A 15902-nucleotide genomic window follows, 5' to 3' on the forward strand; every position below is an offset into this window, starting at 1 on the left:
AGGTCCATGCCTTGGAATTTAGTCGTCATTGTGGTTTTGGAGAAGATATGACTGAATGAGTAAGTCTCAGACCCCTCAGTATCTTTCTTACCTTTGAACCACATACATATGCAGCTTCTATAGGATGCAGTCACCCATTTATTATATTATAACTTCTAATAGTTTTTTACTGGTTTAAATGCCAATGGCCAATATGGGAGGAAGCAGGTGTTTGAAGTGTTTTATATTTTTATTTGTACCTTATTAAGTGCTCAGAGAAAGAGCTGATCCACTACCGATCCTTACGTGTTCTGTAGTTGAGAAATCAATCCCAAGCCCAGTAAGATGGAAAGAGGTTCCTGCGAAGTGGGCAGGCATCAGCAGGTGAGGTTGAGGTGCTTGGTGTGCTGGGTGTGGTCCTACTTGTGGACCTGCACACAGGTCTGCTTGACCCTACACGTCCCCACATTGCAGTATGCAAATGCTATTGCACTGCTAAATGGGGTATGGAGTCTGCTGTAGGCTGGAACAAGGTTTATTTAAAGATATGCCATCACATAGTTTCATCCTCTTTGTTCCTGTTTCCTTTATGCACTGTGAGTTAATGCACTCAATTATAAATTTGAAGCCAACTTGGCGAGGGCAGTCAGCAGGGCAGCGATAATAAACATGGATCAGCTTCATTACCCAGACTCCTGCATTGAAGACAGTCATTAAAATAACTACTACACAGCCAGCAACAAGTTCTTAGAGAAAATTCTATTATTTTACTTGCATGAACAAAAATAACTGTAGCATATTGTTCAGTCCAGTATATTTATTCTGGTGTGAGTGATGTCTATAACCACAGAGGCTGGCATTTTGCATTTAAAAAATTTGCTGTGAAAATGCAGAAGAAATTCCATATAATTTTAGTTCCTCCTTTCTGACATCCATTGACTGTTAAATTTATATTGCATTTGTCAGTGAAAAAAGATTTAGTGCCTAAGGAACTGTCTCTTGTTTCATCTTGAAATAGCGATGGATGACGTGTGATGATGTGTACATGGCAGAAGCAATCACATATTTTTTAGTTCATCCCAGAGATGTTTTGAAAAGTGAATAATACGGTTATCTTTCCTTTGAATTTATCACCCAATTATGTGACCTCACACACAAAGATCCACAAGGGTAGAGTCCATTCATATTATTGTGTGAATTCTGAAGGCAGTTGTTTGCACCTAAGCTTATTTTGGAGTCATTTAGCGGTAGCTTAATTCATTATTTGGTTTTTAGCAGGGTTATACCAAAAGCTGCAAGCTTTGACTTTTCCGAGTGTTGAGAAGATTGTGTACGTCAAAGGAAGAAGATAATTAAATACATACAATTTCTTGCCTATGACAATACGTCTAAATGGTAAACCTTTATCTGTAAGTACTGCACATATGCATATAAATAGGGTGCATGTGAACCTCACATAAAACCAACCTGAAATGTCACCCAATGTCACCAGCAAGGCGCAGCAGTCTTTCAGCAACAAGTTCCAAAAGTATATCATCCATATGCAGAGTGAAGAGTACAAATATGTAACCAGTGTTTTCTTTTTGTCATGGGTAGGTGCCAAGTTCTGGTGTTTGCTGGATATCGTGCCCATCAAGAATGAGAAGGGGGAGGTGGTGCTCTTCTTGGTCTCCCACAAGGACATCACGGACAACAAGAGGGACCAGGGTCCCGAGATCGGTGAGTAGGGAGGGGGTGCTCTTCTTGGTCTCCCACAAGGACATCACGGACAACAGGAGGGACCAGGGTCCCGAGATCGGTGAGTAGGGAGGGGGTGCTCTTCTTGGTCTCCCACAAGGACATCACGGACAATAAGAGGGACCAGGGTCCCGAGATCGGTCAGTAGGGAGGGGGTGCTCTTCTTGGTCTCCCACAAGGACATCACGGACAACAGGAGGGACCAGGGTCCCGAGATCAGTGAGTAGGGAGGGGGTGCTCTTCTTGGTCTCCCACAAGGACATCACGGACAACAGGAGGGACCAGGGTCCCGAGATCGGTGAGTAGGGAGGGGGTGCTCTTCTCGGTCTCCCACAAGGACATCACGGACAACAAGAGGGACCAGGGTCCCGAGATCAGTGAGTAGGGAGGGGGTGCTCTTCTTGGTCTCCCACAAGGACATCACGGACAACAGGAGGGACCAGGGTCCCGAGATCGGTGAGTAGGGAGGTGGTGCTCTTCTTGGTCTCCCACAAGGACATCACGGACAACAGGAGGGACCAGGGTCCCGAGATCGGTGAGTAGGGAGGGGGTGCTCTTCTTGGTCTCCCACAAGGACATCACGGACAACAGGAGGGACCAGGGTCCCGAGATCGGTGAGTAGGGAGGGGGTGCTCTTCTCGGTCTCCCACAAGGACATCACGGACAACAAGAGGGACCAGGGTCCCGAGATCAGTGAGTAGGGAGGGGGTGCTCTTCTTGGTCTCCCACAAGGACATCACGGACAACAGGAGGGACCAGGGTCCCGAGATCGGTGAGTAGGGAGGTGGTGCTCTTCTTGGTCTCCCACAAGGACATCACGGACAACAGGAGGGACCAGGGTCCCGAGATCGGTGAGTAGGGAGGGGGTGCTCTTCTCGGTCTCCCACAAGGACATCACGGACAACAGGAGGGACCAGGGTCCCGAGATCGGTGAGTAGGGAGGGGGTGCTCTTCTTGGTCTCCCACAAGGACATCACGGACAACAGGAGGGACCAGGGTCCCGAGATCGGTGAGTAGGGAGGTGGTGCTCTTCTTGGTCTCCCACAAGGACATCACGGACAACAGGAGGGACCAGGGTCCCGAGATCGGTGAGTAGGGAGGGGGTGCTCTTCTTGGTCTCCCACAAGGACATCACGGACAATAAGAGGGACCAGGGTCCCGAGATCGGTGAGTAGGGAGGGGGTGCTCTTCTTGGTCTCCCAGAAGGACATCACGGACAATAAGAGGGACCAGGGTCCCGAGATCGGTGAGTAGGGAGGGGGTGCCAGGAAACCACAGATAAAAGAAAGCATTATGGCATATGGGGGCGGGGGTTTACACCAAACTTAGATTGGTGTCAGGTAAGGGGTGAGACTGATTTCGTTCAGGAAACGGGCAGGGAATTTTATGTACAATACATGAGAAGGGCAAGCAAAAGAAGACTGAACTATGTTGGTGTTTACATGGGGGACAGCAGCCTCGAGGGCGACTGACATTGCCTGAAAGATGATATCTAGTCACAGCTGTCTTTAGTGCAGCTTAGGGGTATGATTAGGAAAAGCCATTGGACAACATCTGAAACCAGGCAGCTGATAACATGGCTACAGGGTTGGTTTGATTGCTGGTTTTTGCGGAGGAGTGCCAAAGAAGGATTTTTTAAGGATGCTTTTAAGGATGCCAGGCTAAGGGAAAGGGGTTACAAAGACAAAGGTAACACTGTCAAAACTTAGAGCTAACTCATTCATTTATGGTCATCAATTTTATTTGTCAATAACTGGCACCTGCAATAATTACGAACCTCCATAGCTGTGCTTCCACTTCGCCACGATGAGAAAAGGCACCTTAGAAAAAGACAAATCAGCAGCCAGTAGATGTTTTGTGCTGAGATAATTAGACCTGAAAGAAATTCAGAGTTTGAGAGGAAGTCAGACAAACGTATTGATTCAATCTGAATTGGGGAGAAATTCCATCATAACTTCCCACTTTCAAAAGTGCTGAGTGATGGGAGGCTTGACGCACTATACAGAGTGAAAGGTAATTCAGAAACTCAGGTATGCTGCTCCTGTAATGGAGAGCTATGATCGTAATTCTCTGTGAGCACTTTCATCACCCTACAACATAATTGGCTGCTGTTCTCCCTCTTATTGCTGGGCCAACTTTCGCGTAAGTGCCAGCAAGTTGTTCTACACGGAGAGGGTTTAAATATTTGGTTATATTTGTTTGTAGTTTTCTTATTTCTGTTCATATTTGTTGTACTTCATACCAGTCGCCAAGTGTCCAGATGTTTCGCTTGTATACTGCAAATGACGTTTAACAGTGAAAAACCATTTACAAACTGCATGTCTTTTGGGAGGCATCCTGTGCGATCTAGGGAGGACAGGCGAACTCCACACACAGGATTCAAACCCCATCCCAGGAGATGAGGAAATCAATCTACATACTGTAGCCACTGTGTCACCCCAAGCCCTGTTGCTGCGTATTAGTGTTATTCAAAACCAAAGGGTTCACATCGGTAGTCTTACTTGGTCAGTGTTTCTCAAACTGGTCGTCGGGGGTCCTGAGACAGCTGGGAGGGAGCAGAAATGTGGACTGTCTAGTAGAGAGCTGGGAGGGAGCAGAAATGTGGGCCGTTTGGGGGTCCCCAAGAACCGGATTGAGAAACACTGTACTAGATGATATAAACGTGAATGAAGAACCTATGTGATTCCTAAGCTAACCAGCACATTTTTTTTTTACACTTTCTGTTGAGAAGGTTTCAGCTTATTCTGACCATATGAATATCATTTTTACTGAAGAGAAGCATTTTTGGTACAAATTTGTTAAAGTACTTATATAAACCTTTTTACAACATATTGTGGGGGTTACTGTACAGGGGAAATAATGTTCAGGGTAATCAGAGGCTCTAAACTGTTTATGATTTTCCTGAAATGGGAATTTAAAGGGTAAACAAGGTTATACTTAATGATTAGCTATTGAACATGATAATCCTGGCTGTTGAAATGGAAAGACAGCTGACATTTTTGTATTGACAGAAGGTCTTGCAATTAAATGGAAAACATATTTATAGTTGCCAGCCAAAATGACTAAAAATGGGTGGAAAACAACAGAAATTGTTAACAGTAGAATGATATACAATGCTATTTTGTGGCATATGACAGCATTGTAGAAAATTCTGCACTTCACAAACAATGATTTAACATGCCATGTTTTCTAAATGTTGTTGAATGTCCAGTATCTGAATATCAGCATTAGCTTTGGTTTTACAGTCAATTTCAGCACACTGCCAGCCTCACTGCACACTTCTCATGGAATTAGGGACAGAGTGAAGGGGATAATGACAGAGAGCAAGGCTGAGAGGGAGCTCTTTGCTGTCACAGAAATGAGTAGGTGGGGATCTCATCAAACCCCCACATCCTGCAGCATGCTCATCCCCCCTGCTAACATACACTTCCTGCTCAGAATCTCTGTCTTCCTCAGATGAAGAGACTGGCCTGGAGGTGCACAGAGTCACACGGCCCCCGGGGTTCAACACCAACCGGCGCCGTAGCCGGGCAGTGCTTTACCATCTGTCGGGGCACCTGCAGAAGCAGGACAAGAGCAAGCTCAAGCTGAATAATGTGAGCCCCTATCTGAATGGCTTGAGGGAGTTTTACTTACAAAAAAGTGTTCTGATGGCAGAATGAAAAATGATTGGTTCAGAGGGAAAACCAATCAGATTGTAGGGGAGGTGGAATGAAGACATTTGATAGGTTGGTCCCACCTCCTCTAGTTGCTTCAACCCACCTTCCCTACAATCCGGTTGGTTATCACTCTGAAGCAGTAATTTTCCGTTCTGCCCTCAGAACATATTTGTGTAAGTAAAACTCCTAAGAGGGTCTGAATGTTGCCTGCTCGCCTCAGCCTTATACTGCTATTACGTGCTTGAGTGGTACAAGTAAGTTAATTGCCATCACAAAAGCAAAACACCTTTGAATTCCTAGTCTTTTGATCGCTGGCCTGTGAGTAACATACACACCGACTGACAGCAAATTAATTTCAGGCCCCGCTTACTCAGGCATCCTTCATTTATTCCAACTCCCAGACCACAGAACTCCCCCATTCAAATTGTTAGGCTCAAAACCATTTGCATTGACATCAATCCCCTTTAAACTTACAGTTTTATGACATTTTCTGTACCTGAATAACCTGCTAACGAACGTGATCCACATGTCTGAGAGCCTGCCTATCTGTGTACGCTTTGTGTAAGTGGCTTTTTGTGCTGATATGCTTTGCATAATCTTCCATTCTTCAATTCCTGTCATTCTGCAGAACATGTTTGGGGAGAAGCCCCCCATTCCTGAGTACAAGGTGGCAGCTATTCAGAAATCCAGATTCATCCTGTTGCACTATGGCACTTTCAAGGCGGGCTGGGATTGGCTAATTCTACTAGCCACCTTCTACGTGGCTGTCACTGTACCGTATAACGTGTGCTTCACTGCTGTCGGTGGGCGGGACGAGGGGAGCTCCGCCTCCCGCAGTCCCCCAAGCGTCAGCGACATCCTGGTGGAGATTCTCTTCATTTTGGGTAAGGATCCTGCGCAAAGACAGCTGTATAAGCTGCCATAACTATTAGGCTATAAAATTACTGCCATACCGCCGTGATTGCTAGAATCAAGCTGCTGTTTTTACTATCCAATTATCCAGACTTAATGAAGTCACTCAGGTGGTTGATAGATAACATGTTCTCACAAGAAAAATGTCATTCCAAGCAGCAATGACCTTTGTGAGCTGCAGCAATCCTGCTGCGTGTTTTGTGGCAGGGGTATAAGATACTGACAACAGCAAACAAACATCTTTTAAAGCTTTTTTAGCCATGGGCCAAAACAAGCCCCTGTTCTGAGGATGCATGGTTAGAAATTTAATGATCCTACATGCACAGACATGACTCCCCAGCTTCCTAGCAGGTTCTGCATGCAAACGGGAGCTCCATGTGCCTGGAATGATAAGGCGGAGCTCTGCCGCAATAGCAAGCCTGAATGAGACGTCAGTTTCAGTGGTGAAACGTTTGGCTGCCAGGATTGACTCGCATCATAGCAGAACGCACGCCTGGTACTTATCGGGATATTATGTACTTAAGAACATTACATCTCAAACGTCAAGTGCAGCCCACACACATGCCCTGTACAGCACTCAGACTAAACTCAGCTCGTACTTCCTGCCTGTGCCTCCCTATACTTGATATGTGTTTCTGTTGCCTTTTTTTTTATCACATAATCTCCTATTTCCAGGTGAATTACTCCTGATGATTTAATGATCTAACGGCCATGTTTAATCCTGATTAAACGGTTGTATGTCTGGCTATAAGAGGTGGAGAGGTACACGCTGACGTAGTATCTGTGTGCTGCAGACATCGTGCTGAACTTCCGCACCACCTACGTGAGCACGTCGGGCCAGGTGGTGTATGACGCCCGCTCCATCTGTGTGCACTATGCTACCACCTGGCTGTTCGTCGACCTGATCGCCGCCCTACCCTTTGACCTGCTGTACGCCTTCAACGTGAGCGTGGTAAGCCCCCAGGGGCCCACCTGCAGTATGCTCCTGAATTTAGTAGGTCTTGTTACTGATGATCGCAAGGAAGTAGGCTCATTAAGCGCTGTGATTAACACTAATGTCCATTCAAAGCCTATTACAGCATTACTGCTTATTCTGAGAATCAAAAGAGCTACCGTCAGATATGACTGAGTCATTTTTTTTTTCCTGGTAGTGTATTAATTAGTTTAAGATATGTAACACATTTCTGTTCAGTGTGATTCTGGGAACATGCTGGAAGAGTCCGATCAGATGGATTTTTCCACCAGACGTCACTGGTGTACCCATATCCAGTTGTAGCTTGGCGTCTTTCCCAGGCTAGGGCTCCTTGTGGTGGAGAGTCGGGCTGAATTGTTATCTGAGCAATGCTCCCTGTTTGTGGATAGATGAGCGGTTTTGCCACAGATGTACTTGCTGACGTGACAGGACCTGATGGCTCTTCCCTCCGTGACCTCTGACCTCTCTGTGCAGTACTTTGGCGTGCATCTCCTGAAGACGGTGCGGCTGCTGCGTCTGCTCCGGCTGCTGCAGAAGCTGGAGCGCTACTCGCAGTACAGCGCAGTGGTGCTGACGCTGCTCATGTCCATGTTCGCCCTGCTCGCCCACTGGATGGCCTGCGTCTGGTACTTCATCGGCCGTCGTGAGATAGAGAGCAACATCCCGGGCACCTGGGATATCGGTCAGTGGCTTCACTGCACATGGGGGACATGACATGCTGCATGAGACCTTAGTAGCCTGTGTACCATCTATGGACATTTATGTGGTGCTTGTGAAGAGCCGATGGATAGCTTATGAACTGAAGTGTTATCCAGTGACTTGTGGGTACGTTGTTAACACGCTAAATGCAGCAGAAGCGTAATATGTATGTGTAAAAATGTGCTGAATGACTCCTACGTGGCGCAGTCTGTGGTAGAGCTCTGCTGTCGAGTTCTGTAGCCCACAACCCATTTTCTGTTAGAGGTTCACTGCAAGTCATAATAAGACAGCTGACATTGCTGCAATTATAATACGGGACAAGAAAAGATAAGCTAGGATCAATAAGTCGACCATGGGGTCACAGTCGAATGCTGCTTGTGTTTCTTCAAGCAACTGGTAAACTGTATTAGTGAGAACTGGCTCTGCTCATTGAGCTGTGTAGCCAGCACATATGTCATTCATCCAGCTCCCAAAGTAGCTTGTCCTGGAAAGGGATGCGATGACCCTGGAGTGGGTGTCATAAAGCATATAGGCCAGGTTACATCTAGGAGGGTCAGATGCGTGCACTCCCACGCCACGGGCAGCATTTCAATGCACTAGTACAGGAGCCGAATTCTGTTTGTTTGTTTATGGACTGCGGCAGGAATTGGGGTTGCCCAGAGGAAACCCACACAAACTCACAGGAAACAAACGTACATGGAGCAGGGGGGCAATCAAACCCAGTTACCTTCAGCTGTGAAGCATTCGGCTAGTGCCTTCAAGGCTGCTTCATTTTCCTCCAGCGCCCATGAAGAACCTTTAAAAGCTGGTGTCTACATACAGATTAAGGACCTGTGAGCAATAAAGAGGGTGATCTCTACAGTGCTGTATGTGAATTTCTTCCATCAGAGTGGCAAACTGCAGTCTAGGGATTAGGCTGGAAACTGTTGCTTACTGTGCTGCAGGGCTTGGGTGGACTGAATATAGAAACCACTTCGGCCAAAAAACACGGAAAAAAAAATGTCTGAATGCTGTTCTTAAGGTTATCAGCCAAAATACACTAATGGATAACTTTCATCAATAACAATGGTAAAATATAGACATTTAAGAGGGAAACCGTGGTCACCTGACCCTTCTTCCGAAACCCTCCCTCCTATATTGTTTTTCTGAGAGGCACAGCCTCCATTTGACCCAGTATAATCAGACTTCTTGTGTTACATCTGCAGCAGTGAAATTGTGTGGTGCAGCAGATTGCAAATAAAAGATTTGCAAGAAGTATTACACAAAATGGACCAGTGCCTGACAAATGAGAATAATGGAATGGTTTTATATGAGAAATTCAAGGATCATACAGCCATCTGCTTTCGAACATTTATGTTGGTGCCTGCTTGTCACCATCTTGATGGTATAATCAAACAGTCAAAAACTGAACAGGATGTGCTGACCTCGACTCGTAATTCCAGTTACTGTTTGAAAAAGTATATTTTTTGTTTCAGCCCCAGAAAGAATGTTTCGTACCCCTGCTTGGCAGATTCTTTGTGCCAGTGCAAACCCTCTTTTGGCTTTAAAACAGCACTTTCCAGATTTACTGAAGACGCACAGTGAAAAGTTATCGCCAGAAAGGCGATGATAATAATATTGAGATTGGCTGTATTTTGCGACTGCGTGTGCATTTGTAGGAGTCCTTTACAAAGAGCAAATCTGGGGGAGGACAGTATTTAAATTTATCAAGCCATGTCATTTACTAAAGGCCTGTGGTGGGCAATTTACTGCAAAAAAGCATGTCTTATGAAATGGCCAGTCCCATTGGACTCTTTTTTGGATTGTGCTCTCACGCTAACATGCCCTGTTTAGTAAATCTGGCCCTAAATCAGTAAAGTTATGTATGACTAAAGTACTGTTTACAAAATGCCTAGAGAATTAAATAAGGTGAAATGTACAGATATGATATTACAAGGTCAAAAAAACTGACCTTTATATATAGGATGCTGGCAGTTTTGAATTAGCCGTCTATAAATTTATGTGGTTTAGCTAGTGATGGATACAGTTTTACCTCCCCATGTATAACACTCACAGACTGAGGAATTGCAGATGCTGTGTGGTATTGCCGCCATTCTCTCAATGGTAATAATGCAGGACGATAGTAACAGCCAGCTGTCACTGCCAGGCCCTGCAGCCAGCCAATAGCGAGGTGCCAGAAGCTGACATAATTAAACTTTTTCCATCCTGCAACAGCTGTAGCCCAAGGTTGAAAGAGGAATGTGGCAAATGTTTGCTGCTAATTGAATTGAAGTCTAAGAACGAGCCTAATTAGCTACATCACCTGGCACTCCTTAACTACCTGTATTTTGAATGAAGATAGACAATTCTGTCAATAAGTCATGACACTATGACAACAGACTATTATTCCAGATCTGAGTCTCCTTAGAAACCTTTCTCCACCAGAATAGTATCATGTCGACATAACCATTCACTCTTAAAGTTTGTCTCATTAAACTAGTGTTTCCTAATTGGTATGTGTTGGTTTGTGGGTTCAGCTGAGTTCTCTCTGAATTGGGGCAGTTTCTTAAACTAAACAAACAAAACTATCATACTAAAGATGAAAAAGCCTACATGTTTCGAATTATTTGATTTTGCCTCTTGAAAGGAACGAGGAACATTTTCATTATTTAAATAAATGGTAAATTACTCAGGGCTTATAGATTGAATTAAAAAACACGTCCTGTTCAGTTTTGTCAAAGTTCAAAAAATATTGAGTATGGTGTATTAAAAGAAGAGCTGGATACCATGCAATTAACATTCTCCATTATGAAATGCATTAACATCTCACTAACTTCTTATTAACTAAGAGTTGCGAAAGCTGCTTCACGTGTCATAGAGGCTATAGGCCAGGGGTGGGCAATCTTATCCGCTATGGGCCGGTGTGTATGCAGGTTTTTGGGATAACCTTTAGGTCAGCTGTTCAAACGCAGGTATGATGACTCTTCAGGCAATCGCCAATCAGTTCTCTAATTAGTGATCTAATGAGGGAGTTGCAGCAACAACCCACATAGACTGGATAAGATTACCCATCCCTGCTATAGATCATATGAATTCCTGACCAGCTTTCGGAACCTGGCTGGATCGTCATCCCCCCCCACCCCCCATATCCCTCAGTGTGTGGCTGTATTACTCTGAAAGTGATTCATATGTTTACCCAGCAGTACCTAGATGATCTATTCATTGCTATGGCCAGTTTCAGTTTTTCCTTGTAAAGTTGCCCTTGTATTTACACTGACTTTATTTGCTATTCCATTATGGCGACCTTGAGAATCTTAGATTCCCCAAAGTTTACATACCAGGGATCACAAACCTGTCTTGTTTCCCTCCCTGTCCGTGGGAGAAAAACTGTGTAAGCTACCATTTTAAATACCAGCTCCGTGGTAAAAATCGCATTTTTATCATAATTTCCATTAGAATTCGTTATGGTGTTGATCCCTGATACGGAGCTATGAAACTCTAAGGGTGGAATACAGCACTGGGCAGCTGCTCACCTGTCCTCCGTGCTCTACTTCACTTTTGGGTCTATGAGGCTTGGCAGCTGTGGCAGTTGTATTGATTACCCAAGTCAGGCTCTACAAAATTCAATCTGTAACAGAGAGGAAGACAGCATGTCAATTGCTGTAGCAGATTACCGGGGGGGGAAAAGCCACAATCTCTTGTCATATATTTGCTTAGATATTAAGTCATGTAGTTTAGCAACAAGAGGCTGAATGTTGTCTGACACTGAACGCAGTGTTAATACTACAGGCAGATCACAACTGCTCAGCTTGCATCATTGTGCACTGTTCATGCTTGTGGTGTGGTCCCTGAAGAGATAATTATCCCGTCACAATAGGAAAAGAGTCTCCTTTGAACAAGCGTCATTCGGGGAATGTTTGGTTCATTTTTTTTTCTAGAACAGAGTCTTTAAAGACCCATTTAGATTCAAAGAACATACCTGAATCGATGTCTCTGCACTTCCCACGTCTATTAAATTTTATAATGGAGCCCGAATCATCAGAATATTGGATGGATTAAGAAGAGATAGGAATAATTTAATAATATTACATACATTATTAAATGTATTGATATTTTGATAGCATTTTATATAGCATTTTATTTCAGAACTCAGTAGCAAAACAAAAGTACAAAGTATGCATGTTAATTAATCACAATGGTAATTAGTGTGTGGTACATGAATTGTGTTTAAAGAACCTTATGATCTTGGCCTGTAGGCTATTTCATAATTTAACAGTTAATTTGGTTTACTTTGTTACTCTTCAAGCCTGACAATATCATAATTCCGATTAGCTGTAATAGGATTTTGTGAAAGTAGGTGTGGGTTCAAGTTGTCATGGGAGGAAACGCACAGTCAAACAGCATCATAATAACACATCCAGAGTCGGTTATTGCAGGGCAGTGGATTGACTGAGGAAAAACGATGTAGCATGAAGTTCCTGAGCCAGTTTTCATGTAACTCTGCTGCTTTTGATATGAGTCATTCAAGTTTAGGACCTTGGATAGCAGCAGAATGCTTGTCCGCTGAGCTACTGCATTTCAGCACCTCGGACAGCTATTTAAACAACTGTGATTCCTGTTTACATGTATTTATGTAGCAGCTGCTTTTATCCAATGTGACGTCTTAAGGTGATGATACACAGGGCACAGAGCAATACTGCTGGGCAATGATGCTGGGCAATGCTGCTGGGCAATGATGCTGGGCAATGCTGCTGGGCAATGATGCTGGGCAATTCTACTGGGCAATGCTGCTGGGAAATGCTGCTGGGCAATGCTGCTGGGCAAAGATGCTGGGCAATGATGCTGGGCAATGATGCTGGGCATTGCTGCTGGGCAATGCTGCTGGGCAAAGATGCTGTGCAATGCTGCTGGGCAATGCTACTGGGAAATGCTGCTGGGTAATGCTGCTGGGAAATGCTGCTGGGCAATGCTGCTGGGAAATGCTGCTGGGCAATGCTGCTGGGAAATGCTGCTGGGCAATGCTGCTGGGAAATGCTGCTGGGAAATGCTGCTGGGCAATGATGCTGTGCAATGCTACTGGGAAATGTTGCACAGGCTCAATCCCATTGATATTGGGCCACAAATACCTGTTTGAAAACCTTGGACCAGCAGTTGGCAACTTTCGCCATCATCCAGCTACTGATGACCCATTGTCTCTCCAGGTTGGCAGTTGCCTGGTAACATTGCTGAAAAAAGTTTCCCTCTGTATCATCACCCTCGCTGCAGAAGCAGGGTCAGCCAGTCTCAGTAGCATTTAGGGTTAAGGGCCTCGCTGAAGGTAATATTACTTCGCAGGATTTGAACCTGTGACCTTCCTATCATGAGTCCTAACTCACTGAAGCACACATCCTACCCTATTTTGAAACATAGAAAAATAACTTCTGTGTTTATTTTTTTCAATGTTGTATCTTTATGATACAATACCTTCTAATCCCAGTGTCCATAATGATTCATTTTTTCCCAAATTCTCTTTTTAAAATGACCGTTTAGCATTCTGCTGGTCAGAAATATATAACTGGTATATTCATCCATTCGTCCATCTATCCATCAATCCATCCATCTGGAGCGGTCTGGAGCCTATCCCTGGCAGGGGACACAAAGAGGGGGACATACCCCTTTGCCCTGGATGGGATGCCAGGGTACATGTATACACCTCAGGCCGTTTACAGGCATCGGTCAGCCTAACCGCTGGTTTTTAAATGATGCAAGGAAGCTAGAGCAAAAAGAGGATTGTAACCCCCAAACCCTGTAGCTGTGACGCAACTGTGTCTTATCAGGACATATATGGTTTGATTAATTTGTGGAATGAATTTATGCAGTTTGTTTCCATATTCATTTCTTCAAGCTGGTTGACTTATTCATTAATTGCTTCAGTGCTCATAATTACAGCATTTCACTCATTTGTTTTTCTTTGTCTTATACGCATGTGTTTATCTGTTGTCTGTCAGTGGGTGACTGCGTCTCTCTCTTTTAGGTTGGCTGCATGAGCTTGCAAAGCGGCTGGGCACACCCTACTTTCTGCCTCCCTTGACCACGCTGCTTGGAGTTTCAGACTCGTCACACTCCACGAGTGCACTTGGGCTGGCAGCCAATGGCAGTCACTGGAATGCCACTGGGGTGGAGTTAGGGGGTCAGGACTCCTGGAATGCCAGCCAATGGAATGCCACAGGTCCAGGGATGCTAGGTCAGACACCGACGGCAGCCGTGGGCCACTGGAACCGGACAGGGGTGGAGCTGAGTGGCGGGCCGTCGGTGCGCAGCTCCTATGTGACGTCGCTGTACTTCGCCTTGAGCAGCCTGACCAGTGTGGGCTTTGGCAATGTGTCTGCTAACACGGACTCTGAGAAGATCTTCTCCATCTGCACCATGCTTATCGGGGGTGAGTTTTCTACCAGCCCCCATGGGCTCAGTCTAATACACATCTCAAATTCCAGCTCGGTTTTGGAGGCCGACTACAATTTATTTTCATGGTTTTGATGCCTGTTCTTTTATTTTGTGTTCTTCCTGTCTGGCTGATTTTTCTCTTTTTTTATTTATTTATAAAAAATGTTTTATGGTTGATTTTCCTAGGCTTCTCATCTAGGCTTAAATTATTTATCTTTCATCTAACATTATGATGATATTTGTGATAAAAAATGCTTCCTTGGAGTCTAGACTAGACTAGACTCCATTGTTTAATATTTTTATTCACTTGCCAGTTGGCAGTGTGCCAAAGGACATTGTAAAATACCACACTACAGAATATGAAGATTAAAAACATATTGTAAATAAGCGAGGATAAAGAATGGAAGAGTAGCAGTGAACCCTCATGTCCAAGCACGTCTGAATAGGACATTTAGACATAGAGTCACAAAGAAACTTAGTATAAGCCAAGTAAAAGCCTTGGGAACTGCATAAGTGTCCGATAAGCGAAGCCTTTTGCCCTAATGAAGTCCTCGAACAGGTGTCTCCGTGTGGTCACACTCGGAGCACGGCATCCACTGCACTGCTAGTAGAAGGTGCTGAAACCTGGCAGTGAATCGCTGTGCAGATTGGGGCATACTAAGGCAGGCATGCCAGCGTGGCACAGGGCAAGCTGGCTCTTCACACAATGGGACTTCATTCCACCCATGAATGAACCCCTGCATTCGATGTCCGGACTAACTGCACCGAGCTTTTTCATTCAGATATGCTAATAATTATATATGCAAATTTTCAAACTATAGGGCTTCCAGTATAACCTGTTAAATTGCTGATAAATCATTTCACTTATACTTGGTTTACAATCTGGAATATATTTACAAAATCTGTAGCAAGAAAGTGGCTATGATATAAAGCATTAGGTATTCAGACAGCTAATCTGAACGATGATAGACTGAAATCATTGCTCTGGATATATCAATGAGAATCAGACTACCAGCTTCCCAGCAGCACACAATGACCCTGCTTTGATGCAGGTGCAAATGACGCAGTTTAAGGCTGCGCAATTTAAGAAGAAATATTTGCAAGTGAAAAGGAAGCGAAATGTGACCATAAATGCACTGTTAGTCGTGGTAATTCTGCATGGTACCCAATGCAATCAGAGAGAATGCATCTCCTCATTCCCCTCTTTCCCTCCCTGTATCTTTCTCATTTTTCAAATATATAAAAGGTTCAGTGAGGGAAATCACTGAATGTGCCTTTATTTTTTTATGAGCAGAGAAGGAGTCTGGCTCCAACTAGCAGTTTATATGGATATTTGGCCATAATATTGTTCATTTGTGTCTCTACTTTGCCTGCTGGTTTCACAGTCGTGATCACAGGTTATGACTTAATTTATTAATGTTAGGCTGTCTGATGCTGATCTATTCCTGGCACAAAAACCATGATGTTCTGGGTTGTTCCGAGGGCACTTTAAACCTGCCTGGTTTCTCTCTTGCAGCGGTCTAGTTAAGGTTTGTCTGGGC

General features: G+C 44.5%; 1 protein-coding gene across 2 annotated transcripts in view; it reads left to right on the top strand.

Moving 5' to 3' along the window:
* The window catches only part of kcnh3 (potassium voltage-gated channel, subfamily H (eag-related), member 3), an 85125-nt gene that overhangs the window by 51067 nt on the left and 18156 nt on the right, over nucleotides 1-15902 (top strand). For both annotated transcript variants that reach the window (XM_049027444.1, XM_049027435.1), the window contains 6 exons: nucleotides 1576-1698; nucleotides 5173-5312; nucleotides 6004-6259; nucleotides 7082-7239; nucleotides 7735-7942; nucleotides 13952-14356. In XM_049027444.1, the coding sequence (XP_048883401.1) occupies nucleotides 1576-1698; nucleotides 5173-5312; nucleotides 6004-6259; nucleotides 7082-7239; nucleotides 7735-7942; nucleotides 13952-14356 (1290 nt within the window). The remainder of the gene's footprint in view (nucleotides 1-1575; nucleotides 1699-5172; nucleotides 5313-6003; nucleotides 6260-7081; nucleotides 7240-7734; nucleotides 7943-13951; nucleotides 14357-15902) is intronic.

The sequence above is a fragment of the Brienomyrus brachyistius genome, chromosome 1 (assembly GCF_023856365.1).
Source record: "Brienomyrus brachyistius isolate T26 chromosome 1, BBRACH_0.4, whole genome shotgun sequence".
In the NCBI taxonomy this organism is placed as follows: domain Eukaryota; kingdom Metazoa; phylum Chordata; class Actinopteri; order Osteoglossiformes; family Mormyridae; genus Brienomyrus; species Brienomyrus brachyistius.